This window comes from Microchirus variegatus (assembly GCF_963457635.1).
Source record: "Microchirus variegatus genome assembly, chromosome: 1".
Taxonomy (NCBI): Eukaryota; Metazoa; Chordata; class Actinopteri; order Pleuronectiformes; family Soleidae; genus Microchirus; species Microchirus variegatus.
Genome location: NC_139802.1, coordinates 5,696,967 through 5,724,346, shown reverse-complemented (window position 1 = coordinate 5,724,346; position 27,380 = coordinate 5,696,967). Strand labels below are relative to the sequence as shown.

Here is a 27,380-nt window from a genome sequence, read left to right as displayed (position 1 = left end):
AGTTTTAGCCAGATTAGTGGACAGTTTAGGTATTGCATGTGGGCTTCAGTGAGGGATATAAACATCTTCATTTTACCAAATTGATTGGAATATACATACATTATTTGTTCTGGGAAATAAATAAAAACTAAACTAAAGGATATCAAATATGTTACATAACCAATGCGTCTTTTCAATAAAATTAATCTTATATTAATGTTATAATCCTTATCTTATAGTGCAGTCAAAATCCACATTGGAACAAACTTTATTTAGCAGATAATGAGGATGCAACATACAGTAGCAGCGATACAGAAGAGTCAGTGGCATTTAGGCTGGAAGAAGAGGGAAGAATTGTTCTCCACTCACATGGTCAGCTCCTGTAAGGACAAAAGGAGGAACAACAATGAGAGGGTGATGAATGATGAATGGCTGAAAAGTTCATGTTTAGGCCTGAACATGATCAATAAACGTATTGCTGTGCTTTCTTTAATACACTAGAAAATGAACCAATGCCTTCACTATTGAAAAATGTCCCTCTCAGTGGGATGTGTTGCTGCCACCTGGTGGACATAAAGAACTACAGCGCTTGCAGAGTTACCAGGGTGTAATATTGTCCTCTGCTCATTCTGCACCCCAACCCCTGCCACTGCACTCCCCACTTGCTGACTGTGACTCATTTTGTTTCCTCACCAGCTGCCCTCCTTCTACATTCGTCCTCTGCTGTTCTGTCCTCCCCCCCCCTCCCTCCCTCCCTCCCTCCCTCCCCTCTGTCCTCCTCCTTACCATGATAGCATTCACAATGTCATTCTTGTTGTGTTTCAGTGCACGGACAGCTTTGGCCCGAGACACATTGGCCTGTGCCATCACGAGCTCGATGTCTCTCTGCTCAAGACCTCCCTCATCCACCTGATGTATTAGAGGAAAGAGAAAGAGATCATGGATACAGTTATTGACAGAGAGAGAGGCCGACGGAGGTATTTTATTTTACTGTCCTCAAACGAGAGTGACGTGCAACATGTTACAGTACCTCCTCTTCCTCCTCTTCACTCTCCTCCTTGATGGTGAGGCTGGGTGGGACCGGAGGGGCCAAGGGAGACGAGGACACGGGCATCTTGAATTTCTCTGCAGCAGCTTTGTGAGCCTGCTGAGATAGGTCCTCAATCTGAGAGGAGAGAAGAGGATACATGCAAGTGAGTGAGTAAGAAAGAAAGAAATATATATAGAAAGAAAGAAATACTTACTTTTGCCTCCCCGAATACAATATAAATGTCTGATGCGGGGCTTTTGAACACATCAGGTCTGCTGATGACGAACAGGATGCTCTTGGACTTCCTAATAGTAATTCTGGTCACACCATGGACTGGCTTAAGACCCAGTTTAGACATGGCCTGCATACACACACACCAGCAGGGACAGTGAGACAAAAAAACAACAAAACAGGACAGATTCATTTCTGCTATCATAAAACACTTCTCATACTGTCACAGGTACTGTATGGCAACATGCTGCACAGGATATGTCACCACTCATAACAGTCAAAGTGTTAATATACAGAGGTGGAAAGTAACGAATTACATCTACTCAAGTTACTGTATTGAATACTTTTTTTGTGTATTTTGTATTTTTTAACTACAATTTAAAATCAGGATTTTGTATTTTACTTGACGTACGTATTGACTCAAGTATTGTACTTAGTTACTTTATAAATCCTATCCGTTACTGAGTAAAAATAAAAATTCAGCACAATGAAGACCTACAGGGGGAAAATATACACCAGAACCAGACGAATGATGATGTGATTAGCACCAGCACTGGCGCGTGAACATAGAGGGCGCTACTACACCCCACGCAAAGTAACTAAGTAACTTTTACTTAAAGTACATTTCAAATTAACTACTTTTTACTTCTACTTGAGTACATTTTCAGATGACTACTTTTACTTCTACTTGAGTAATATTTCATCAAAGTATTGGTACTTTTACTTGAGTACAATATTTTAGTACTTTTCCCACCTCTGTTAATATATAAAAGGAACGACCCTTTTCAGACTCAGAGCTCAGAGAAATGAGCAGCAACATTATTATTATGTTAAAATAGTGGGTGAGGAAGTGATTTCAATGACACAGGGGGAAATAATGGGAAGTGAAATGTAATGGAAGTGTAATTTCCCTTAAAAAAAAAGTTGAATGTAAAATCAATCTGTGTCAATCATCTGTAATGAGCCAGAAGAGCAATGTTTGTTTATATCCTCCAGTCAATACCAGTGAGTGAGACAGGGTCGGTATATCCTAAACAGTGGTAATGGCAGACACGGCACCGACTGTAAGCAACGTAAGTTTAGTGAGGCTAAATGCTGAGCCGACAAAAGTGGTTCAAAAAACAGCAGAACAAATCTGGAGTTGGCCTTCATGCACTGGCGAGCGCTGAAGCGGAGGACAGGCATGAAGGGAGATCCAGAGATGGTAGTAAATTTTGCCTCCCGCAGGACAAAATCTACAGTCGCACACAAAAGTATACTGTGGGCACGGTGCTGTGAGTTCACTGACTGATTGACAGTCATTATTTTTGAAACAGGTTGTATTTTTTTTTACACAGCTTATAGTCTGACCTTGCGAGCTTTCTTCTCACTGCGGCTCTGTTTTGGTCTGTTCAGCCCTTCATCTGCAGAGGAGAGAGACTGATGGGGAAAAAAATAAAGCTCAGTTACTTTATTATTTTATTTCTGCGGATTAGGCATTTTCTAATTAGTGAACTAATGGATAAATGTTGTATATCTATTTTATGTATGTATAACTATTTTGCAGTTGCCAGGTCATTTTGTTTTCTCTTGCACACAAGAAGAAACGTGGCTAACACTTTATAATAAGTACACACTATTAGCATTAATTAATAGTGAATTCATCATTTATAACGCATGAATACTCATTAGTATGTAGTTTATAAACACAGTTCTAAATGTTTTACTCATGTGCTGAAGTGTTGTCATGTACTGAGCGACTGCTGGACACACACAGAGGTGAGCTTGCTGTTGGAGGTGGATGCTGATTGGCTGCTTGAGTACAGCAGCTAATTGGACACTGGGATGAGTAAAACATTCATAACTGTGTTTATAAACTACATACTAATGAGTATGCATGCTTAATTCAATATTTATCTGTGCTTAACTGATGCTATTCGTGTGTACTTATTATAAAGCATTACCGAAATGGGTAACACTTTAAAATAAGCACACTGTATATTATGTTTAATACACAGAGTAGCAGCAGCAACAGCTAAATCTATTTTGAACAAGTTGGAGATCATTGTGTCTTATTTAGAATAAGTCACTATTGTCAATTTAAAGAGCAATAATTCTTAGATTTTATCAAATGAAAATTGAAAATCTCTCCAATTATTGTTTCATCATAATGGGAAGTAAGTAGTACTTTAAGGAAGACTTAAGGTCTGCTATAATGTACATTATGTTAGAGATTTTAAATGTTTTACATATATTTTTCTTTTTACTGCCAGAGAAGTACGGACAGACTCACCTGATGCTCTGATGGTCTCAGCGGCTCCGGCTCCTCCAGCTCAGGCACCGACCCCTCACTCTCAGACTCATTACAGGAAGCCAAGATGGAGCCTGTACAGACACACATTCCGCACGTGTTAGTGAATTATACCATGAACTTAGTACTATCAAAACTAATTAATGTGGTCACGGAAATGAGCCGTTTTCAATTAGCCTATCTCATTAGAGCATTACTAATTAAGAGCATTCATTATAAAAGCCAAACGCTTTCCTAATCAACACCAAAATTAGCCTATGGAAAATCAATGTAATTATGTCTTCATTCTATGTGAACTGACGCTAATTGCCATGATTGGTATTGGTAGAAAAGTACGATGTATACACTGCAGTGCAAAAGTCTGAGATCAATGCTATAATAACCATACGGTATCATTATTTCTCAATAACTGTATTGGAACACGTCCAGAAAATACAGGAAACATGTATGCAGTAGTAAGAAAACAGCTTCTACAGACTTGTTTATTATCTACTTGAACAATAGCGTGACACTAGCTCTATGTATCTGCTGTGAAAAAGGTCTATTATGCTAGGTTTATTCAAGATATCATATACACGTTGTATGAGTTCACCATGCATAAAAACAACAAAGACTTTTGAACAGTTCTGTATATTAATTCAAACACATTTACATGTGACACAGTGAGTAACTGTGGTTTTAGAAACAGAATGCAAAATAATGCAATTCTCTGTCCCAGATCAGTGAAACGACTCACAGTTATTTTTGAAGGATATGTCGATCTCTTCGGGAATCTTGTGGCTGTGGTTGCTGGTACACCCAGACGGCTTGTCGGTCATTTGTTGGGCAGAGAAAGGCTGTATTTCCCGTTGACTGGATGGACCGGACTCATTTCCTGCCACTCCTCTGGGCTGGGATCTGTGACCACGCCCAGGCAGTCCATCATCATCCTTGCTATCTGTTTCCTCCTCAGTTAAACTGGGACCTACCAGAGGACACATTAATTGATCAAATTGTATTAGGAGAGAGAACAGCTCTTGAACCAGCAAACCAGGGAAACATAATATTGGCCATATATCCTTTCAATAATGACCCCAAAATGTGACTGTAGCCAGGACGGATGGTAAAAAAAAAAAATATTTGTGTTGTGCTCCGATATCAATCTTACAAGCCATATTTTTTGTCCTCACCTCTGTACTTGTCTTGGGAGCTCCATGTGTGGCCTTTCTTGGTTTGTTTATGAGATTGGTTATTGAGATTAGGCAAATAATGTGAATGGAGACAAGATCCAGGGTCTCGAACACCTGCTGAATCCCGAGTCCCTGACCCAGATGAAGACGATTCCTGGGTTGGTTGTGACAAACTCGATGGCAGAGCGGCGGAGGATGACTTTGTAGAGACACTTGTGTCAGACTTGGCTGATGAAGAAGGGACAACTGGAACCTCTTGGAGATTCATGTTGGCATTGGGGGCTGATCGTGTTGCGACGGAGGTCGAGCAAAGCGCACTAGCGTGACTCGCGGACAGTGAAGACTGTCGCTGGGCTGAAAGGACAGGCTGGGATTCCTGTACAGGTGTGGAAAGATCTTCCTCTGGCTCTCTTGAGCCACAAGGTAGAGGGGAGGAGGAGGAGGAATCTGGAGATGCTGAAGAATGAGATGGAGGCAGAGAGCCTGATAAAGTATTCTCAGGAAGGAGGCTGTGGTCAGCAACAGTGTTGTTGTCATTAATGTCAACCGTTAGCCCCCTCTGATTATCCGGTAGTGGTCTGTTATCAAGCACTTCTTGTTTCTGTTGTAATTCTTGGTTCAGTGCCACCACGATATTGAGGTTGTCTATAGCAGGTGAAGTTGATTTGCAGTATTCATAGCTTGTTCTTTTGACACCAGGACTTACATTATTATCCCCCTGCATCAGTGAACTAGACTCTGCTGTGTCTGTCTTTTGCTGATGGTCCGACGGTGAAGTTTTGCCATTTGCCTTTTGATTAGACCCAGATTTAGGGTTTTCCGTGACCCCCTTTGGCCGTCCACCTGCTGTGGTACTTAATGAATCATCATTCTTTGGATCGTCAACCGATTCAGAGCTGGAGTCTCCATGGCTGCCTCTCTGGGACACTCTGTGCTTCTTCTGCTTCCCTCTTCTCCCTTTTTTAACAGCAGTGGGTTTATCTGTGCAAGGCGCCCCCTTAGGGCCGTGACATGACAAGTGCTCCAGGTTTTTCTGTACGGGAGATGTTTTTCTTTCCTTTTCCTTTTCCTTATCCTTCTCTTCACCTCTCTTCATCCCTTCTTCCTTCATTTTTCCTTCCTCCCCCGCTGCCCCTGAGCTACAAACACGCTGCTGCCCTGTGGAGTCATCATAAGGCTTCGGTTCATTGACAAGATCATCAGTTACATTGCCCTTTTTTTCAATCTGAGGCTTTAGAATCTCTAGTTCTGAGCCAGTATTCTCCACTTTGTCTTGACTAGTGCCGCTTGGTTTGGATTGATTGGCTTTACATTTAGGAGTAAAGGAGCCAAAGGATCCACGTAGCAAAGAAAAGGCTTGATTGCTCTCTGAAGTGATTGTCTGACACAACTGACTATGACATCTTAACTGACTTGATGAACTGAAATGGTTTGTTGCTGCTGGGTCCGCGTGAGTTTCAATTGAGACTGAGATGTTACAGACATCTTGCTTTGAGGATGCTGCCTGTTGTGTGTCTGATGTTTGGTTCATGGAACCATCTATTGATTTTTGCTCCAGGTCATTAATTTTGTCAGAAACCTGCGGTGGCATTTCTTCAAGTGGAATATTAGAAGCAGACTCTCTAACAGTGACACTCACATTTTGGGGTCTCACTTCCTCTGATAGAGCGTTCAAACTTCCAGACATGGTTTCTTCCAAGGAATCGAAAGCCGGGTCATTGTTGCTGTTCCAAGTGTCCTGTATTTTTGTTTCTGTGTTATCTCCATCGTTGTCTGTATTTAGATTACTGACATTGTCTTCTGGAAATCTGGAGCTTCCATCTTCACCCCCTCCTGCTTCTGAGATCTCCTCAATAGATTTCCAACTGCCCAAGTTGGACTCAAAAGCAACTTCTTCTAATTCTTCATCCGTCATCTGGTCCCTCTTTTCATATAAAGTGTTGTTATCTTCCACATCAGCAGCAGAGCCCAGATCATTATCATAGTTTTTATACTCCTCGCTGGTCGCATTAGGAGCCACTGCCAACCGTGTGCTTTGGCTGCTCGTGTCACACATGAAAACACTCTTTGCCTCGGTCTCTATCCTCTTCTCCAAAGACTGTCCCATTCCCCTGAATCTGAACTCAGCCCCTGAACCTAATCCGAGACCTAACCCTGGAACCATCATGCCATCACACCACATCCCTGATGCAGGAGCCATCTCCCTCTTTGAGTGTGTTTCTGAGTTTTCCCTTTTGGGTGAAATGGCAATGGAGGTGTGCAGAGAGCCAACGGCCCCCAGAGCCCCCTCGTCAGTACTAAGGGTGTTTTCCCTCAGGTTCTCCTGGGCAGAGTCAACAGGGAAGTGTTCAGGGGTCACGACCAGGTTGTCAGCAACTTCTGAGACGACCGAAACAGGTATATTACTAGGATTGGGAGACGGTTCTTTTGGGCAAGACAGAAGGAGAACACCTTTATTCAAGTCATTGGTGACAGTGGCCATTTTAAGAGAGGGAGTAGAATCAGTATTTCTGCACTGTGCACTCACAGACTCAGTTGACGCATTCTGATTCTTCTGTTCAAGCTCAATATCAGATTCCATGTGAATACCAGGCCTGCTTATGGCCTCTGCCCCTCTGGGTACACCTGCTTTATTTGAGAAGGACTTTGATAACACAAGTCTTGTTGCTCCAACAGTCCTTTGGCTTTCTGGCTGATGATGACGAGGCTTAATTAGCAATTTGAAAGAGTCCCTTTCTGGTTCTTTAGGGGATTTACCACTTGAATTATTGTTGCTTTGTTTCAAATCTTTCTTCTGGGGATTTTCCTGAACAAAATTTCCCAAAAGAGCTGAAGATTTAGGATCTGTGTTCTCCTGTGTTGAAGGGGCAGAAAGAGTTGAGAGGGGGAACTTCAGAGCAGGGTCGAGAGGAGCATTAATGACAACAGGGGTGGGGGTAAAATCAATGTGAGGGCTGTTGTCAGACTCCATGAGAGTGCTGAAAGAATCAGAGATATTCATTATTTCACAATCCCTCTGATCTGAGTTACTAGAAGACTCTGGTTCACAAGACATTGCTCCTGAAGTGCAAGATAATTCCTGGTGATCCACTGATTTGCCTGGGCTCACTTTGGTGTGCAACAATTCTACTTCTCCTATTCCACTGGCAGATTCTAATTCAGGGTCTGACTGGGTTTCACAATGCTTTGGTTCTTCCAGAGGTTTGGGTGTTATATGGGTGTCCATGGGGAAGACAGCGATGGTTTCAGAAAGACAGGTGACTTTGGAATGAATCACTATTTTGTCTGTGCTTAGTTGAAAATGCAACTGTTCAGTTGGACCCGTTTCAGTGGTAGACCCCTGTTCAGGTTGTATCTGAGCATCAGTGGGAGTGAATGCATCCTCTGATGTGGGTTCAAGTGACTGTGCATGCCTCTCAGTGCTGTATAGACGTTCATCTTCCTCCCCGTTATAGGAGGCAGAATCTAAGGAGTCGTCTGTATCATCTTGAAAACAGAAGGCTTCATCCAAGCCCTCGTTGATAGATGTCTCTGAAAGTGAATGAAGGAATGATGCTGAGCTGTCCTCATCTGAAGGATCATCGACTGCTCTGCTGTCACGCTCCTCTTCTTTTACTTCCCCATCTTCCACCACTTTCACCTCCACTTTAGCTTCCTCGCCAGCCTCATCGTGGTCTCCACTACCATCGTCTTCATTATTCCCATCATTGTCATCTCCATCAGCAGCACTGTTAGCATTGCAGTCCCCATCATCATAATCATAATCATCATCCTCTTCTTCTTCATCATCATCATCATCTTCATCATCGTCATCTTCAACATCTGCCTCCTCCTCTCCTGCTGCATACGCATCAACACCCTGTCCTTCACCTCTGTCATGAACTCTGTCATTGACTTCATCGTCGTCCTCTGTGGGGAAAAGGGTGATTTCCATTGAATCAGCCTTAAAGATGAGGCTAGTGTGGAGGGGAAAGGAGATGAGGGAGGCTGGGATCATCCTTTCTTCCTCAGGAATATCATCAGGGCAAGCTGCCTGGGAGAATATGAAAGAACCAGGGCCCAGCCTATCAAATGCTCCAGGACAGAAAGCTTCGAGTGGGGTGAGAGGTGAGTCAGGGCTAAAACTAGACGAGGCCATGGTTATGTCAGTCAAAGATATTTGTGGGTGGTCATCCATCTGTCCATAAGGTTCCTCTGTTAAACATGCATCTAGTTGCAGTTTCAGTCCAGTCTGCATCGGTCTAGAGTACTCTAATTTCCCTGAACCAGCCTCTTCGAGTGGACAAAGTGAACTTTCAGACTCTCCTCCATCCTCCTGGGAGTCACTGCTACGGCTGCTACTGCTCCTTAGAGGGGATGTGTTATCAGTCACCCAACACGGACGACAACTTTCTCTCGTAATCTTAACTTCTTCACATTTTACAGCTTCTTCCTCCTCGAGGATCACTGTCCCTGTTATACCTGTCCACGAATTTGTGACACATCTGTCAGGACGGTACAGGCAGAAGTCCGCAGCCCTCTCTTCCTCCCGTTCTGATGCCACTTGTCCCTTTTCCTCTCCAACTTCATCTCCAATTTCTGATAAGGAGCTCACAAAGCAAGCAGGGGCCTCCTGTGCTTCCTCCGTGAGGAGTAGATTGGGAGACGTGGAGGGAGAAGTGGAAGATGTATAGGACGAGGTCCAGCTGCCTCCCTCTGCTGTGATATACGAGCCAGAGGGAGAGGTCAGAGGGGAACAGAGGTCCTCACTGTCTGAGGGAGAACCAGGTGACAGCGGGCAGGCTGGTGAGCCAGGATATGAGTGATGTTTAAGATGCGAAGAGTGGGGAGCCATCTTGATTGGAGTGGAAGGGGCAGTATAATACAGGTCAGGGTCAAGAGATGATGGCATACCCACTCGTAGAGGGTCAACAGCATAGGCTGGTTCAGAAAAGGACAAAGCAACTGGACAGGCCAGCTCAGAAAAAGAGAGTGAAGGCACTTCATTTTGAGAGAAGGTTTGACCCTCTTCCTGGTTACCTGTCATAGTGTCATCAGTTGTGACAGGCTCTGGGGAGGATGAGGGTATTGGGGGCTTATGAGAAGGGGAGCATTGTTTGGGCGGGGGCTGCACAGGTTCCTTTTGTTGGTCTTGCTGTTTCTGAGGGCTTTGGACTCTGCTTTCTTCTTTGCTTTCCAACTCTTTCGATTGTGCCCGAGGATCTGATAAGACTGGGGGAGCTGGCAAAGGGATAGTCTGACCACTTGGTTTCTCTTTCTCTATTTCTGTTGTTTTGAGCAGCGTCTCTTGACCCATCACCACCCTTGCATCAATGGTTTGCGCCTCTTGGTAGTCACTCTCCACCTCAGAACCAGTCAGGACCTGGGAAGAGTACAAAATATGTTTAATACATATAATATCACATCTCTGGTAAATTGCAAATATGCTGACACATAACACAAACCTTGATTCTCTCCATTTTGTAGGAGATATGACGGCTACATGGTCCGTGGCCTCCTAACTTTCCAGACAATCTCTGCCGGGTTGTGTTGCGATGGTCAGAGCCTTCAGGTTGAGGTCTTGTAGTACCAGAGGAGCTGGGTGTTGCTTGAAATAGTCTTGGACCAAACGGCAAGGTGCATGCTGGGAGTAGCTTCTGAGGAGTACTGGGAGATGGGCTGGAACCACTATCACTGGGCGAAGAGCCACTGTCACTAGGAGTGGAGTCAGTAGATGGATGCCTGGTCATATCTGAAAACAAGAATATAACTGTAAAACATCAGTTTAAATAGCAGGTAAAGGAGCAGTCCTTTAAAACAGAAGGGTGGTTTTTGTGACAATGTGTAAGTGTAATAAGGATTTAACACAACATTAGGAAGATTTTGTTGACTGAATGGAGGACTTCAACTCTTTGTTATAACACACAGCTCACATAACTCAGACCGCAATCTGAATCAAGCACATCTTACTTTACCCCTCAGTTTCTCTATCACTCTTTGTATAACATACAAAGAGTGATAGAGATGTTGATATTGATATTATCAACATGCACAATTGGCCAGAGGCAACAGTTACTGTTCTTGAACTACAGTGTTCTCTGTCTTCTTGTCCTTATCTAGACTATGCCATCATCTTCTTCACTGTCATCAGGACTCACAGAGGTAAAAGGGAAAAGGGAAAATGAAAATGCTATTGAGTCAGGGACGCATTGAGGAGGTGGCGAGTATGAGTCAGGAGGGGACATCAAACAGAAGAAGAAAATGAAAGTTGACCGTATTTGTTTCGGTTCCACTTTTCTTAATTAGTTGTATTGGATAGATTACATCACACAACCCTGTGCATCTACTGATATCCTGAAATATCCCTGTAGAGGACGTGATGTAACCATGTTTTCTCTGGGGCTGTGAGAGACTTGGAAGGAACAGAACCTTCATATTCTCTAACTGGGCCATCGCTACAGTGACCTCAGTCCACATGCTGATTGGCCATTATAACACACAAGTGGCTGAGCTTGGTGCCAGCCACAAACACACAATCTCTCTCACACACACAGACAATCTGTTCTGCACCCATTACTTAGTCTCAGTGCTTCCGGATTGTTCCTTTTTAATCCTCTCCTCAGTCTTATGATGTGAAAACACACACATTGCTCGCCCTCCTTGTTTCACTTTTAGCTGTATGTCTGCTTTGCTCGCTTGCTTTCATTTTGCTTTGTTTTTTTTTCTCTCTCTCTCTCTCTCTCTCTCTCTCTCTGCAAGAAGTATAACTCGTTTGCTTCTACCTCCCTCACTGCCCATCTGCCTTGCCTGGGATGATGGTGGATGCAAACATCAGCACTAAGCAGCTCTGCCTGATCACTGCCCCCAACAACAAGCGTTAGCCGTGTTTGTACTGTATGTGCTGAGTCATGCCTCGAAGACTAAAACCCATCACTAATCAAGAGATGCTCAGTTGAGCACACACACATCCTTTATACTGTATTATAGTACAGTCCCATATGTTTGGAAAGAGTATTTACAATGTGTTTCCCCCTTTTTGGAGGGGATGATAAAAAGGTCTCTCGCATCTACTGACACAAAATAAAGCAAATTATCTGATAATAATGTGAGAACCTTTTTCCTAGGCCTCTAAATGAATAGTGATAACGTGATACATCATTATATGTACTGTATGTTATGTTTTTAACTCGTCTGTGGGCGACTGGCCCAGCCTTAGAGTCTCCTCTGGGGGGGAACACAGTGAAACCGAGCACCAGGCTTTCTGTAGCAGGAGTAGGCCGCAGTAAGCTGAGCAGACTGGAGCTGCGTCACAGAGGCTGCAGCGATGTCAGTCCCAACAGGGAGCCTCTATTTCAGCTGCTGCTCAGACTGACTCACTTACGAAGCGATACCAAACACTCGCATATGCTTCTTTGTCTTTCTCCATCTGTCCTTCCTCTCGTTATTATAACGATCACTTCTCTAACCTCTCATTTTGTAACACTGATGATGCCAGAGTACAAAGTTCTGTCCACAAATCCACCTCCTCTGCCAAGATTCAGGTCAGGAAAGCTTAAAATAATTACAAGCCTAAGAATGGATCAGGGCAGTGGTGAATTTAAAGCAATGATGTATCCTAAAATCAGCTTTCAGCAGAAAGGAGACAGGAGCATTCAATAGGTTAATCCATCATAACTGTCAGGGTTGGACAACAACATTCACTCTAGTCATGAAACTATAGTATAGTATAACTATAGTATTTTAAGCAACATTTAAACCAGTGTTAACACAATGTAATTACAAGTACATTTAATAAACCCTCTCAATATCTTATCTAGTGCAACCGAACCGACTCCCCTTTCCTCCTCTTTGTTTTGTGCTGAAATTCTTATTTCACAATTTGACAACTTCAGAGAAACAGCAGCAACATGAGCAAAAGCACTGAGAACTGTCCACATTTTAAAACACATAAACTAAGGCTGAAGCTTTTGATCCTGTACAAAATTGTGTTGGTGTGCTTCTGCCATGCTGCTGTGTCATGTTCCTGCTGAGGCTGGGGGGAAGGGAGGAGCCACTCTGCTGATGGAGGGATGTGGATGTGGATGCAGATGCAGATCGGGGCAGTAGTGTGGGGCTAAAGATTAGGCAGGAATATGGGTGAGAAGCCTAGTGTTAGAGGGGAAAGGAACGGGGCGGGACGGCTGGTATTTTAAACAACTGAACAAATAATTTGCTGCATTTTAAATGGGAGATTTCTTTTGTTAATCGCGGTGCAGTGGGAGGTAACAGCTTTGGGGAGGAAGCATTAGGGAGGCTGCTGCTAATATCAGGAGCTGGAGGTGGAAACAACATGCAATTTAATGATGATGCTGATATGCTGCCATATTACAGCATTGCATGTGATATTGGAATCGTCGGGTTTGAACTGACACTTTATCCAAAGCAGAATGTGTTTATCTAACAGTTTTTGTTTCACTTCCATTGGCCCAGAAGTTACTACATATGTACAACCAGCTGTATAAATATACATGTATCCTTCATGCTTACCCCCACGTTCTCCCATCCTGCCCCAAACAACTTAACACAAGCTATTGCAATACACAAGTTTACAATGATTCCCTAATTTCACCAGTCTGCTCAATTCTCCCTTCTCCATGCCCAGTTCTCCCCCAGATGTCTTACCTGGTCCAGGGAGCCCCGTCTCCTCAGCTCCCTGCTCCGGATGCTTGTCAGTGGGGACAGATCTGCGAGTGCTTTCCCCCGGCATGCTTCTCGATTTGCTCCCTTTGGCTGTGATGCAACAACAAACCAGAAGAGACAAGGTGAACAGGAAGAAGGAGAGTGAGAGAGAGAGAAAACCAAAAAAGGGGAAGGGGTGGGGGAGGAGGGATCCTGAATGCTCAGCGACCTGACATTCAGAGCTTCCCTGCAGCACGTGCCTGTCTCTGTGTTTGTATTTGAGGCAGAATGAGACAAGAGATAGAAGAGGAAAGGATGGGAGTGTATGCTAGTCTGTCTCTGTGGTGCAGCACAATGATGCTGCTGTTGTGGGCGTGTCCTTACAGCCTCATGATCCAGTGTCGCTCTCTCTCTCTCTCTCTGAGTGTGTGTGTGTAAAATGTGAGAGAGAGCTGCAGTATTCTCTCTTGATGCCCAATTTCTGCTTCCCTCCCTCCCTCCCTCCCTCCCTTCCTGCCTGTATCTCTCTCTCCCTTCTTTCAGCCCCACCTCCTCCTCTCCCAGCCAAGCAATGACTGGATCTTGGGAAATGATGTCAGCAGTTTTCCAAGGCTCTGGTAGTGCTGCCCTCAACCTTGGAGGATAATGAAGGTACTGCAAAAACAAGAGGGAGAAAGACAAATCAAGAAGAGGAGGCTGATTCCTGGGGGGAAAAAAACATGCAGGGGAAATTTGAAACGCAAAGAGCTTAAAAGAGCAGAATGGAGAGTGTGTTCTGCTAAGTGTACCTTCTTGTTCCTGCTCTGATTGTGTCCCAGAGGAACTGAATCACCACCAAGGCTTTTCCTTGAGGGCCTGTAGAGCATCTGTTCCTGCTCTCCATCTTTACCATCTCAGCACTCCTGCTCACTCCGGGTTTGTCTTTACTTTAACAGATAACAATTGAAAGGAAAAAAATAGATGGAAATGGAGCGATAAAATGGGCGGCAGTACTTCTTCAAATCATCAGCAACTGTAGTTTCCATGACAACCCCAAACTTCCCAAGAGTGCCAGCTCAGCAGAAGTTGTTTCCATGTAACTGGAAATGCTCTGCCCCTGCACATGTGTTGACAAATTGCTGTTGATGAGCTCACAGCCCAGAAACAAGTTTGCGATCACATCGTTCTGTCACGTTGCAGGTGTCACGTAAGCAGCAGTGCTCAGAATAGGAAAAGCAGAATCAGAACAAGGTGAATACATTTCATCAGCAATTCTTTACCGTTACTGTACTCAGCCTGGCTGCACATGCTCAAACCATTCAGAGAGGGGAACAGTGCTAGTTACGTTTTCAGCTTTAATTTCTGAAAATAAGCAAGAATAGAACAGGCACCATACAAATGTTAAGGTTTATCAGAGCAACAACTTTTGTGTCTGCTGTTCCCTCGATACTTGTTCAGTGGAACCAATGGATGTTGTCTCCTCTGCACAGGCTTGCAGTCAGTCAATCAGTCTTCTTTCTGCCAGTTAGCGTCACCAGATGTCAGCCTGCTGCTGCTGCTGCTGCTGCCCATGATGTTGCATAAGCAGCTTCAGGTTAGGAAAGAGTTCATCTGCAAATCCCCTCATGAATGCTGTTGCTCTTTAACAAAACACACACCATTGATTAACAACATTCAAAGATATTCAACATTTAAAGTCAATGTACTAATTTGCTACATTACTGAAAACGGACAAATCGTTGCTCATTGCTGATCCAATAAATATTTGCTAAAAATAGTCGTGCACTAATGCAAACAGAGAGCTGTTGTGTGACCTCGCTGTTAGCTGTGAAATGAAGCGTCCTCAGTCTGAATACCACACCAAATACAATCCAGAGCTCAGCACGTTCCCTGACAAATAATGCACATGGATCACACAAACTCCCCAAATCTGAATTCTCTTATGCCAATAATAAATAGGAGTATATAAAATAGCAAACGAAAATGGCAATAAAACAATTTATTTCATATTATTCCTCCACACATATCCACAAAGATAGATGCGTTACTTCAATCTATTCACATCATCATATGAAGGACCAGATTTATACAAATAAACCAGGTGTTTGTCCTTGATCACATCATTTCTGCTCCATAATTCATAGCTGTATTTATTCCCGTCTCTCTGGCTCCAAAACTCTTGCTCATCATCACTATGGAAACAGGGAAAGCCCCTTATGTTGCCAAGGGAACCAAAGTGAAAATATATATTATTTCTGTGTGAGAGAGCTTTTCTGCAGCGCAGCTCTGGTCTGAGCATGAATGTGGGTGTATATATGATGTGTGTGTGTGTTCCATGTGGTCCCATTCGATTCAGCTGAGCCTGCACAATTTAAACTCCAAGTTGCCCGGTTCACTTGGCCATGTCCTCGGCAACCGCCTTCCCCATTTTATCCTTCAGGTATGAGAGTTTTTGCCAGTCTGTCTTCAACTCCAGCCAATCATAATATGGGACCTGAAATAGAACAGAAGTGATACACTTGTTATACATATCTTTAAAGGGCTACTGAGCAATGTCTCCCCATTTTGCCATATAGTTATTTCATTATTTACTGTAAATTCAGGAATGATTCTGCTTTTTGGTTGTATTTAGTTGTCAATATATTTTGTCCTGTTATCTCATCATGAAACCCTGCAAATCTAAGAGGGAAGCAACAATGCTGTTGGCTCAGGAGATGTCCTAGTGCTTGAACTGGCCTAGATGAAGCAGAGCTGCAGCTCGAACTCTATTTTTACTGCAGACTGCAGCACGACTCTCCTGAGCTCTACCTAAGTATTAAGTCCATTGTTTGCATGGTTTCAGCCAGATGCAGTAACACCAGCAGCAGCAGCAGCAGCAGGAGGAGGAGGAGCAACAATCACAGCAAAACACATCCAAAAATATCTTTTTTAGTTGGATTTAGTAAGCGTCTTCTTCATAGCATTCCAATTTTAACTCAGACAAGTTGCCTGTAATTGAAATCCAAGTACTCTGGATTTTACTCTCTTTCCCAGGGTGCATGGAGGAATCCTGAAGTTAATTTCAATACCTTTTTTAGGCTTTTTCAAGATTTTCTCAAAATATTTTAAGACCTGATCGCCACTTCACGCTGTAATCGGCAACACACATACTACCAGTCAAAAAGTCAAAGTGTCCAAAGTCAAAGGTTTGGACACACTTCCTCATTCAAGTAAATGGAAAGGTTCTGGCCGAACTTTTGACTGGTAGTGTATTTAACTTTTAGTTTGTTCAATCTATAGAGCAAAGAATAAACTAAAGTAACACTTCAACACGATTTTGGAGTTTATTTTGTGCGATTTCGGATATCATTCTGTGCCAGGAAGAGCCCGTTCGCTGTTGCAAGATGCGTAACATCACGTGTTATGCACACGGCCCCGAGCCGATCTTGCAGGGCAAGCATGACTGTGCATCGTTGTTCAAAATGTAATACCTCATGAAATCGTGATTAAGATTTTTTAATACTTTTTAAGGGCCGTAATTTTCACAAAATTTATTTATCAACTTTTAATATATATCTGCATATATATCAATTAAATAATTTGATCCTTATTGGGTCTTTTTTAAAGACAAAAAAGGCTTAAGATTTTGAATCTGAGCACCGGCCTCTCCCTACCTCGACAATGATGTACCCCGCCAACTGAAGATGTCGCTTCCTCATGACAAACCGCCCCAGAAGGTCTTTAGTCTTTGCACAAAAGTTGGGAAATTCCAAAGCCAAGAAAGCAATCCTACAATAAAAGAGAGAAGAAAATAACTCAGGACAACTAAACATCAACAATGTAGGCCCACTTGATTTTCCTCCATGACTCACCGCCTCACTCCAACAGCCTCGTCTCCTCTTGCACTTGACAGATCAACTGGTTTGTTGTCACAATCCACTATGAGCTCACCATCTGATTAAACAAACAGCATTCAATATTGCTTTAGGAGCTGTTGCTGTATGTGATCTGACGTTACAGTTATTAGCTGCCTTGTTTTCTTACCAACAGTCCATCCAGACACAGCGTCAACCCCAGTGTGAAGGGCATTTGTCCTCCCATCAACCAAACTCTGTAGTGCCTCTCTTAGACTCCTCTGCATGGGGGAGATATTGGCCTGGACTGGTGATGCAGTCAAGAGGGATGCAGCTTCTGAATCTGAGCAACCTGGATGCTCTAAGTGGAGAGTGGCAGCTATGTGGAAGAGCTTCAGCAGATAGTTCTCTACTCGAACTGCACTGCCCTCTATAGGGAGAAAAAATAAAAGATAAAGAAAATAAGCACTGAACTAGAGCTGAAAGAAGTAATCGATTTTTAATCAATTACTACCATTTTTTTGTGTTTTCCATTAAAAGACACACTTTAATTCATCAAGAGTTGCAAAATGAAGAGAAAATATAGTGAAGACATTGACAAGATTAGAAATAATGACTTTTATTCTAAATATAATATATAAATAAATAATATATATATATAAATATAAACATTTTTCCCTTCGAACTTTGCTTCTGTCAAAAAACCAGCAAAACTGTTTTCAGCTGTGCTAACATCATTGCACAAGGTTTTTCAAGGGTTTTCTAATCATCCATTAGTCTTCTAACGCGATTAGCAAACACAATGTACCATAAGAACACTGGAAATGGGCCCTATACACCTATGTACATATTCTATTAAAAACCAGACGTTTGCAGCTACAATAGTCGTTTACCACATTAACAATGTATAGAGTGTATTTCTGATTCATTTAGTGTTATATTCATTGAAAAAAACATGCTTTTCCTTCAAAAATAAGGACATTTCTAAGTGACCCCAAACTTTTTAACGTAAGTGTATACATCGCTGTACATAAGGCTTAGGCCTCTTGGAACACATCTAGAAAATATGGAAAACATGTATGAAGTTTTAAAATAACAAAAACTGTTCCTGGTAAAACCTGGGTTTTGTCCTACAATTTCATGTCGACAAATATCTGCTGTGAAAGAGGTCTATTACACAAGGTTTATTCAAGACATGCTGAAGCATCACATACATGTTTTTATGAGTTAAACTAATAACAAAATTTTAAACACATAAAAACAACAAAGCTGGTGGTGCCTTTGCACAGTACTATAAAGCATATTTATAGCTTGATTTAATCAAAATATGACACAAGATTTATGAAATATTGTACAACTTCTTAAGAATTTAACTGCCTGATCAGTTGTAGTTGTAGTATTGTTCAGATCAGTAGCTGAAATACTTTCACGAGCCTTGGGAGGTGAAGACGTGATGATATGATATGGTTAACATTCACAGCCGTGTGCCTTACCTGACAGTTTGTTTACATGGTTTTCTTGTATGAGTGGGATGAGGTAGTGGGGCTTGCTCTGCTGTAATATACACAGAGCCCAAACAACATCTGTCTGCAGGAAGGGTTCTAGGTCAGAGAGAGACTTCTCTAGTGCAGCGTGAACCTGGTACACACACAGATAATACATTTAAGAGGGGAAGTAGAAACAACCGCGTGAAGCCAACATACAGACTTTAATGTCATTAATACCTTGCTGAAGAACTCTTCCCCTTTGCTGGGTTGGAAGTTCACTCTGGCAAAAGCCATGAGCAAATTACAAAGCTGATGAATGTTGTACTCCTGACTTTTGGCTGTGTAGTGCTGGTTAAAAAAAAAAAAACAGAGGTAAAGTTACACAGCGAGCAAAGAAATTAAACAAAATACACTTTTCAAAATCAACTGATTGAGTTAGTGTTAGGTGTGCGACTGACCTCAGCAAAAGCCTCAAACAGAGGAAGGTTGAGCCATTTGAGGAAAGCCAGTGATTTGGCAAAGCGCACAACATCAACAGTGTTGAGCTTTGGCACTCTGGGCAACAATTCAGAGGCCATTCGCTGAAATACCAGCGTATGATTAAAGTTCAACTTCCCTACAGGGAAGCAAGGACAAAGATGATTGATTAGCATTTTTAGTGAACAAAGATACATTAGTGAACAGAATTCAGAGATGTGTACGAACTGCTCCTGATGTGTACTACACATCATTTTTCAGGTTTAAAGGACTCATATTATACCCCATTTCTCCAAGTTAACCTAGTTCCCTGGTGTCCTAATGATGGGAGAACCTCCAGAGTCCCAAATATTAGATTGAAAAGTTGATTTTGCATAATATGGGACAAAATGATCAAAATTAAAAATGCAAAAGTTGCAAAAAAAACTAAAGTTGCAGTTACAATGTTACAGATGTACCAATTTTATACACCCAAAAAAGGAACAACCATTTGGAAAACCTGAAGATTGTATATCAACAAGATGACTCCAAGCTGCTCAACTACGGGGACAGTTCTATTGACCCGACTCAAGAATCATTCTAAATCACAGTTCTGCAAGTCATTACATAATTTAGTAAAGTCATATTTACTCAGTCATATTGTGCCTGAGCATCATCATGAGTCCGAGTATAAAAGGGGCCTCAAGAGACAGTTACTAAATATAAATATAATATATTTTGTCACCTTTTTGCATCTATGAGCCAAGTTCTTTTGTAGTGTTTTTCAATCTACTTGTATGGGTGAAATTGCAGAGTTTTGCTAGTGTACATACTACATAAAACAAGAAAGTTGTGTTGAATTTACATGTAGTACCGTAAACCCTATTCTGGGACAAATAGAACCCCTACACTTCACCAAAACAAAGAAAAAACACTCTATGCATTTGAATATGTAACATGGCACTTAACACACGTAACACTTATGATGCTAGTACTTTGAATTTAAGTTTAATTTGAGTTTTGACAAACTAGTTTGTATTTAGAGTTTTAGAACTACAGTTTCTGGAATTGTGTTTAAAAGTGTGTGAAAAACAGTAACAATGTTGCCAATAAAAGCTACTACCATTAAAAAATAAACTAGCTGTTTTGACTTAAACCTTAAGGACTTGAGAATGGAGCTGTTATAAACAAATCCTGCAGAGACAGAGTCATGTCTCTGTCCATGAGCCACAAGTTATACAGATATGCCATTTAAGCAGTCACAACATTTATAACAGCGAGTGTCATTACCATAAGAAAAAGCCATGTCCATCATAAGTGGAGTGGTGAACTCGTACGATGGCTTCTGGAGAATGTGGTAGGACAAAGCTCTGAGCAGCGGGACACTTCTGCGGCTTTGAGTTGCCAAAGACACACAGACTTTACGGATATCTTCAGCTGAAAAGCCTTCAGCGAGCTCCAAAGCCTGCAGGAGATACAGGTACAAGTTTGTAAATATGGTTTCAGTTTATAAAATAATTGTATACACATCTCCACATTTTCTCACACCATTCACCAGGTTACCACTCCAGGCATAAGGATTTATATTAACTCTTACATGCACATTTATGACAAAGACATTTTCTATTATATGCTCAGATATTGCACACGCATATAGTTAATCATTCAATCACTCTTATTAAAACACATGTAATTTGTAATTTAAATGATGAATATTATGCATTCAATTGCATATATATTAATTCCAGTGCTTACTCCTAACGAGAACCACAGTTTTTATGAACAATATCAATGATATTCATATGGATACATGCAAGTGAGGGGAAGTGAAGTGAGCCCGTTTGCACCTTATTGGCTACCAGGTGCTTGCGGGCAACACGTTGGTGACCACTGGTCAAATGCATACAGACATCGACTATGTTCAGTGATGTTGCACGTTCTGATACCTTGTCTTCTAATCTGTCCATCAATGAAGATGGCATGCGTTGTCCTCTTGATATCAGTGCACAGACAGTTTTAGTGTCAGTGATTTCAGTCCAGCGCAGTTCGAGTTGTTTTATCACAGTGTTGACTATGAGTTCATCCTGCGTCCCCTTCCTGTATGCTCCCCAGTCTGCAAGATAACCCAGCTGCCTGTAGGTGAGCCTGCGCACTCGCCATAGCACCTCTGTCTGCACAGATGCCAGTGTCGAGTCATTGGCGGGTATACCCATCATCCAGAAAGCTTGCAAGCAGGACACTAGATTGCCGTTCCACACTGAAGACACCTGGAACAGAAACACTCACCTAAATTAGTAATTTAGCTTGTCAGGCAATCATAGGAGCAACAACAACATGTTAATAACCCTACACCATGACAGGGCTGGTGCATCTCCAATTTACCTGCTGAGATATTGTATCCAGCAAATCATGCACCCTCGAATCCTCACGGAGATCCTTAAATTTGCCTTTCGTCTTTAATACCATTAGAGTCCACTTCTTCAGGACAGAAGCAGCCTGATTGCCAGTTCCTCTATGCTCTACCCAAGCCAGCAGGACGTCCTCAGGCACTGCTGCTTTTTCCATCAACTCTTCCAGCTTGGTGAATTTGGGTATATCTGTAAAGAATTCATCCTTTGTGAATATTTTTCGCTCACCCATTAACCTGGTGGGGATCCTTGACCAGCCTTGAGCTCTGTGCACCTTTGACAGAGGAGCCACAGCACCTGAAGGCAGGTGGGCTGCAACAGCAGCAGTGGCTGGAGCATGAGACGAGGTCCTGCAGACCAGATGGGCATATCGGCTCAGGAGGCGGCTGGCCATTGTGTGTAAGGGACAGGACAGAGGTGGCAGGTAGAAGGGGAGAAAAGGGGTTTCTCACAATTCAGTAGCCACCATCCCACATTCAACCTAAAAAAAAGTGAATAAATAGCATTCATTAGTTTCATTTAAAGTAACTAGGGATGCAATAGTGATGCAATGATATGAAATGTAACCATATATCATAACAATAAAAGTGTCTCAAAATTATCGTGATAAGTTTTTCAGGCAAAAATTGTGGTTTTGTTTCAGCTGCAGTGGATTTCGGTGAAAATGACAGAGCCCATCGTCATTCATCGCAATGCATGCACATCCTCCTGTGAGTACTGCAAAAGACCATGGGTGTGGGCAAGTATAAGACCAAGACTTTGACGTGTGAAAGTATTTTAGTTCCTCTGTGTCAACAAATAACAATAAAAAATATGACTATAACTTAACTAGTACTAATTTGAATGTGTGCTTTGCAATTAAAGGAATACCTGAGCTACAAGATTGTGTAACAAGCTAACAATAACTCTGAGATCAGAGAAGATGCCGCGACTTGCATCTCATCTCTGATCTGATCTCGCACCATGTCAAATATTGTGCTACCGTAGCAGAAGACGTAGCCTGCACATCTCTGAGTCTGGTTCTGCAAGACACTTGCAGTTTGTTTTTAGCTTCTGACCTAAAGCCAAGTGCACGCTAATTATGTGAACTGGGGCACATTTCAGTGAACATTTCAGAAGGCTGTCCAGCCAACTCCTGTACTACTATTTTGTGTTGCATGTACAGTAAATTATTTAGCACTTATTTATTGAAATGGCTGCTAGTTTTGTGCTAAACAGATAAGTTGCAAAACCACCAACATTCAGGTACAATACAATTTGCGTATAGTGCAAAAAGGTAACAGTTACAGTACCACCAACATTTGGGAATAATAATAATCTTACAAAATTAGAGGTAACAATATAAACATTATAACATTAAGGTGCAATGGCCACAAAAGGCTATATTTGCAGAAATATAAGTAACAGTACCAATAATATTCAGGTACAACTGCTACTGTTGGCTCATAGTGCAAAATATACAATTACAGCTGTACTAGTATTTGCCAAAAAGGGACACAAAGTGTCACAATGTGTCGCAAAGTGTCAGAAATAGGCGACGCTACGGTTTTATTGGCTTTTTAATAATACATTCATTATGGGTCGGTCCAAATTGCTTGAAGGGCCCGATCAGGTGACATGTGTTGAAGATGGTTTAAGGTTGTCACGGTCGTGTGGTCCAAAACAGACATTTATCCCAGAGCTACTGCTACACAGTGACGATAACGTATACGTTCAAAACAGCTAACGACAGAGCTAAAGACAGACTTCCACAGACAGAATGTGTGTCGGTAACTGTGAAGCTTCTCAGTCATTCTGCTCATAGTCATGTAGAGTAGTTAGCTGTTGGTAAGTGCACTAGCTTGGGTTAAACAGAAGACGTCTCATTCAAGAGGCTTCTCCGCTTGTGTATCATTTACATCCTGACCTTGTCGCGGTAAAGAAGAGGAAAAAGTGAACCGAAGAACAGCGAAAAGTCTCCACGGACCACAACGAGCTTTATGTCGACAACAGCACAATGAAAACAGCTCAAGTCATTTTCACATTAACACCATTCTTACCTGAGGAAAAAGACAACTTTAGCTGAGGAGGAGGAGGAGGAGGAGGAGGAGGACTGCAGTTCACATGGACAAGTCTGTCAGGAGAAACAGTCGCACAGAAATGACGTCGCTGTCACGTGATCGGCGGATGCAGCTGTGATTGGTTGCACTGCTTTCAACACGTTTACGTGATTCAACGTCGTCACGCACGGATTTAATATTATATTTTGGCTAAAACAGGTTTTAATTTTGAAAAAAAAAAAGTTAGTTGTATCAAAAAAATATTTTATCTCATTAAAGACCAAGGTCTTGGGTGCAATGTACCAGTGCAACCTCCTCACTTTTTTTTTTTTTTTTTTCATAAAATAGGCGTTTTTCCAGTTATTATTTTGTTTTTGTCAACACTGTCAGTCACAATATAAAGCAAATTATTTCTAAGTTATTTGGTCTAATATGTATTTAGAGTTTTTAAATCTTTATCTGGCATTCTTAGTACACACGCTGTTAAATGTTGAATATTAACTTTTGTTCATTTGTCATACTGTTTCACGAGTATTTTAAAAGATCTAACATATCATAGAATGTTTACTTTAAAGGTGCCATATGTAAGAATGTGGCCAAAAACGGTTACTACATTCAAATTCAAAATACAGAGGTCTTTTAGGTTTCGTTTTCTGACGTAACTGGCAACCCGTGGTTGCTCGGCAGCTGAGACTCTACTGACTGCAATAATTGGTGGAAGGCGGTAGGTGGCGCCACATGCCAAAACATGATTACAAAACATAAAAATCTGATTAAACATTTTTTATCAGATATTTTGTCTGTACTGTTGTTGTTGGTGAGTTCAGTTTGTTATATGAACATTATTCCTGAGTCTCTGTGACATATTAGGAGGATTTTATGGCCAGTTGCTTTAGATTTATTACATAATGCTTTAAGCCTAAATATTAAAAAGTAATGTTTTTTATTTAAAATCATATTTTGTATTAAAAGAGACAATTACTTTAATATATCAACAGTACTGAAGAAACATATTGTAAGCATATTAATTTAAAACAAATAAAACTCCCACTGACGACTTTAGAACTGACGGTGGTGACAGTGGCCTCATTTCAACATTAACATTAAATTAATAAAAATAAAAATAAACCTATAAAAGAACCTTACTTATGTGCAAAGGACTCCCTGATTATGACGTTGATTCTTTTTATTCATGAAAATGTTATTAATTTCCAACAGAATTAGCACTTTTCTTAGTTTTTGCCAAAGTTTCAATAATCAGTGAAATATATCCCTAATATAAATGACAACTTTACGTTCTGCAACAACTGTTAAAACATTAGAACATCTGTTTTTCTTTTTCATTGTGAACATGTGACCCTTTTCTGGAGCAATGTCACAGACATTTTAGATCTATAACTGATAATCAAAAATCCAAATTTTCCCAGCAGTGAACAATATATAATTAATTTGCTAATTATTTTGGCTAAATTGTATATACATAAAGCTAAGATATTCAAAGACATTGCCCATATATTTAACACTTTTAAAAATGCTGATCTAGACACAATCTCATACTGAAGACCTAACAAAAAAATAAATAAGAATTTAATACAATTCTACAACCCTATAACTGAATAAAAACCCCACGTGGGACTCCTTTTTTATGTGTGTTGTTGTTTGTCCTTTTGTGATTACAAATAAAGCTTTATTTAAAAAAAAATAAAAATAAAAAAAAAACATTTTAATATGGAAAACTTAAACAAAAAGGGTATATTTAAATATAATAGCCCTCTCACTCTCAGCTGCTTTTACCTGTTGAAATACCTGTGAAGGGTTTGTGCAAACAAGCTTCTACCTTGTGTCTGAGGGGATATTGTGTCTCTCCTCTCAACCTTCACCCAATAACATGTGATTATAGAGCAGATAAAACCAGGCCGATAACATTACTTTGATTAAACTGTCAGCAGTGCACACCACTACAACACACTATTGACTCTTTAAAACAGAACTTATCATACTGAGCTGTTATTTACCCAGCATGCAACATGTTCTGTGCGGGAACAGTTAAGAGACAGGGTGACCTTATACCTCAGTCTTCATTATTTCTCCTATAATGAAGACTATCTCTTACATAGGATTATATTTTGTGATACAATTACTTAAAATCATGTTTCTTTACAATACTCTATTGTACAATTTGAAGTGATGACATATTTATTTTGCCATTATCAAAAAACTATAAACAATCACGCAAAATAAACCAACTATCCCTCATTAACACCAGTATGTTTTCACGAGTTGACAAAGGACTATTTACATGTTACAGGGCATAGTCTGATTATGACTTGTATCTACACTACAATAATACACAGTTTGTTAACATCAGAAAATGCTGTATACATGGTCAGGTTCTACCACTTTGTCCTGGTGCCAAGCTGACATACTGTAGGTCGAAAGCAACCGTCCACTCTCACACTCACGGTCAATTTAGAGTGTCAAATTTGCCTAATCCCCAAATCTGCATATGACAGGACTAAAGACGGCTAATATTGCCTGGACTAGTAAAGCCACTTTTTCCTTATTATGGTACTCAGACAATCTATACAATGACTCGATGGCATATACCGTACAGGCTGTAGTTGTGCACATTGTGGTCTCATTTCCTGCAGTGCAATATCGGTCAGATTTGTAAGAATGACATTGGTCTGTTTTAACCTTCATTGCTCCTTCCTCCGCTTTATCAGAATACATGATAAGAGAAACCACAGAAACTTCACTGAGTGTTTTTTTATAAGCATGTGTGTGTGTGTTGTGTAACCTGTCCAGAGGTGACATTGTTGTAGATGGTCATATTTGATCTGCATGTTAAAATGTGTGTTTGTGCGCATGTGTGTATAAAAAAGGGGAGTTTCGGGTATAAAAGGCTTTTTCAGAAAATGTTTCGGACAGTTGTGCACGTGTATGCAGTTTATGTATGTGTGTATGTGTGTGTGTGTGCGTGTATGTGTGTGTGTGAGAGAGAGAGAGGGAGAAACTGAGTGTATGTTTGGGACTGGACAATAACTCACAGCCAAAATTTCAGGGGCAAAGAAAAAACGAGTTGCCTGGACCTCCATTGATTTGGGAGAGCAGTCTCCTGTCAAGCCAGCAACCATGAATAAAAAGGTAGGAGACTCAGCAGATCAGACGATGACTATTCCCCCGGTTAAATAATGGTCGTGGGGGCGACGGAAGCCAAGCTGTTTAATATTGTAACAAACAAGTGAGCAAACTTTTGATTTATTTGATATAATCTTACAAAACACAGTCTAGATCAGACAAACACAGTACGTTATTACACTTTTTCTGTGATTGACCTTATTTCTTTACATGATAATTTGAAATGATTTACATTCCATTTTACCTTATATTGTTATAGTGTTATGTCAATTGATTACATGAATTCCTAGAAATAAGGATTCCCAAAAAGTATTGGTTCCTTCTACTAGAGCTGAGGTTCTACCTGGAACCATTTGCTTCTGAAAAACCCTTTCCCGAAGAAAGGGGTTTTTCAAGGGTTCTTGGTAACACTAATGGTTCCAGTAAGAACCATTTTGATCCAGAGAACCCTTTAAAACCCCTTTCCTGAATAAAGGGTTTTAAAAGGGTTCTTGGTGGAACCCTCCAAAAGGGTTCCAGGTGGACCCTTTATAAAAAGGTTCTACCTGGAGCCAAAAAGGGTTCTCCTATGAGGACAAGCCAAAGAACCGTATATGGTTCTACTTAGCACTTTTATTTCTAAGAGTGTATTAACAGATGGCTCACTACTCTATCACTTTATCCCTATAACTACTAGTATAAGGTTTTTTTTTTGGTCTATA

At 41.2% G+C, this 27,380-nt stretch overlaps 2 protein-coding genes across 2 annotated transcripts; both read right to left on the bottom strand.

Moving 5' to 3' along the window:
• Positions 1–229: 229 nt before the first annotated feature.
• nacad (NAC alpha domain containing) lies at positions 230–14,228 on the bottom strand (the record flags this gene model as incomplete). The annotated part of the gene is made up of 13 exons (XM_083896452.1): positions 230–359; positions 766–888; positions 1,010–1,144; positions 1,224–1,370; positions 2,591–2,659; positions 3,513–3,604; positions 4,267–4,494; positions 4,700–8,363; positions 8,487–10,061; positions 10,144–10,430; positions 13,340–13,447; positions 13,971–13,990; positions 14,125–14,228. 13 exons carry the CDS (start codon positions 14,226–14,228, stop codon positions 345–347), a joined length of 6,567 nt encoding a protein of 2,188 aa, XP_083752578.1. The 3' UTR covers positions 230–344.
• A 1,131-nt stretch (positions 14,229–15,359) lies between these two features.
• Positions 15,360–23,641, bottom strand: tbrg4 (transforming growth factor beta regulator 4). Its single transcript, XM_083892016.1, has 11 exons — positions 23,539–23,641; positions 21,474–21,980; positions 21,038–21,358; positions 20,382–20,556; positions 19,094–19,251; positions 18,873–18,983; positions 18,642–18,786; positions 17,339–17,578; positions 17,167–17,248; positions 16,969–17,083; positions 15,360–15,809 (listed from the first exon to the last, which is right to left on the bottom strand). Exons 2-11 carry the CDS (start codon positions 21,891–21,893, stop codon positions 15,708–15,710), a joined length of 1,869 nt encoding a protein of 622 aa, XP_083748142.1. The 5' UTR covers positions 21,894–21,980; positions 23,539–23,641; the 3' UTR covers positions 15,360–15,707.
• Positions 23,642–27,380: the final 3,739 nt, after the last annotated feature.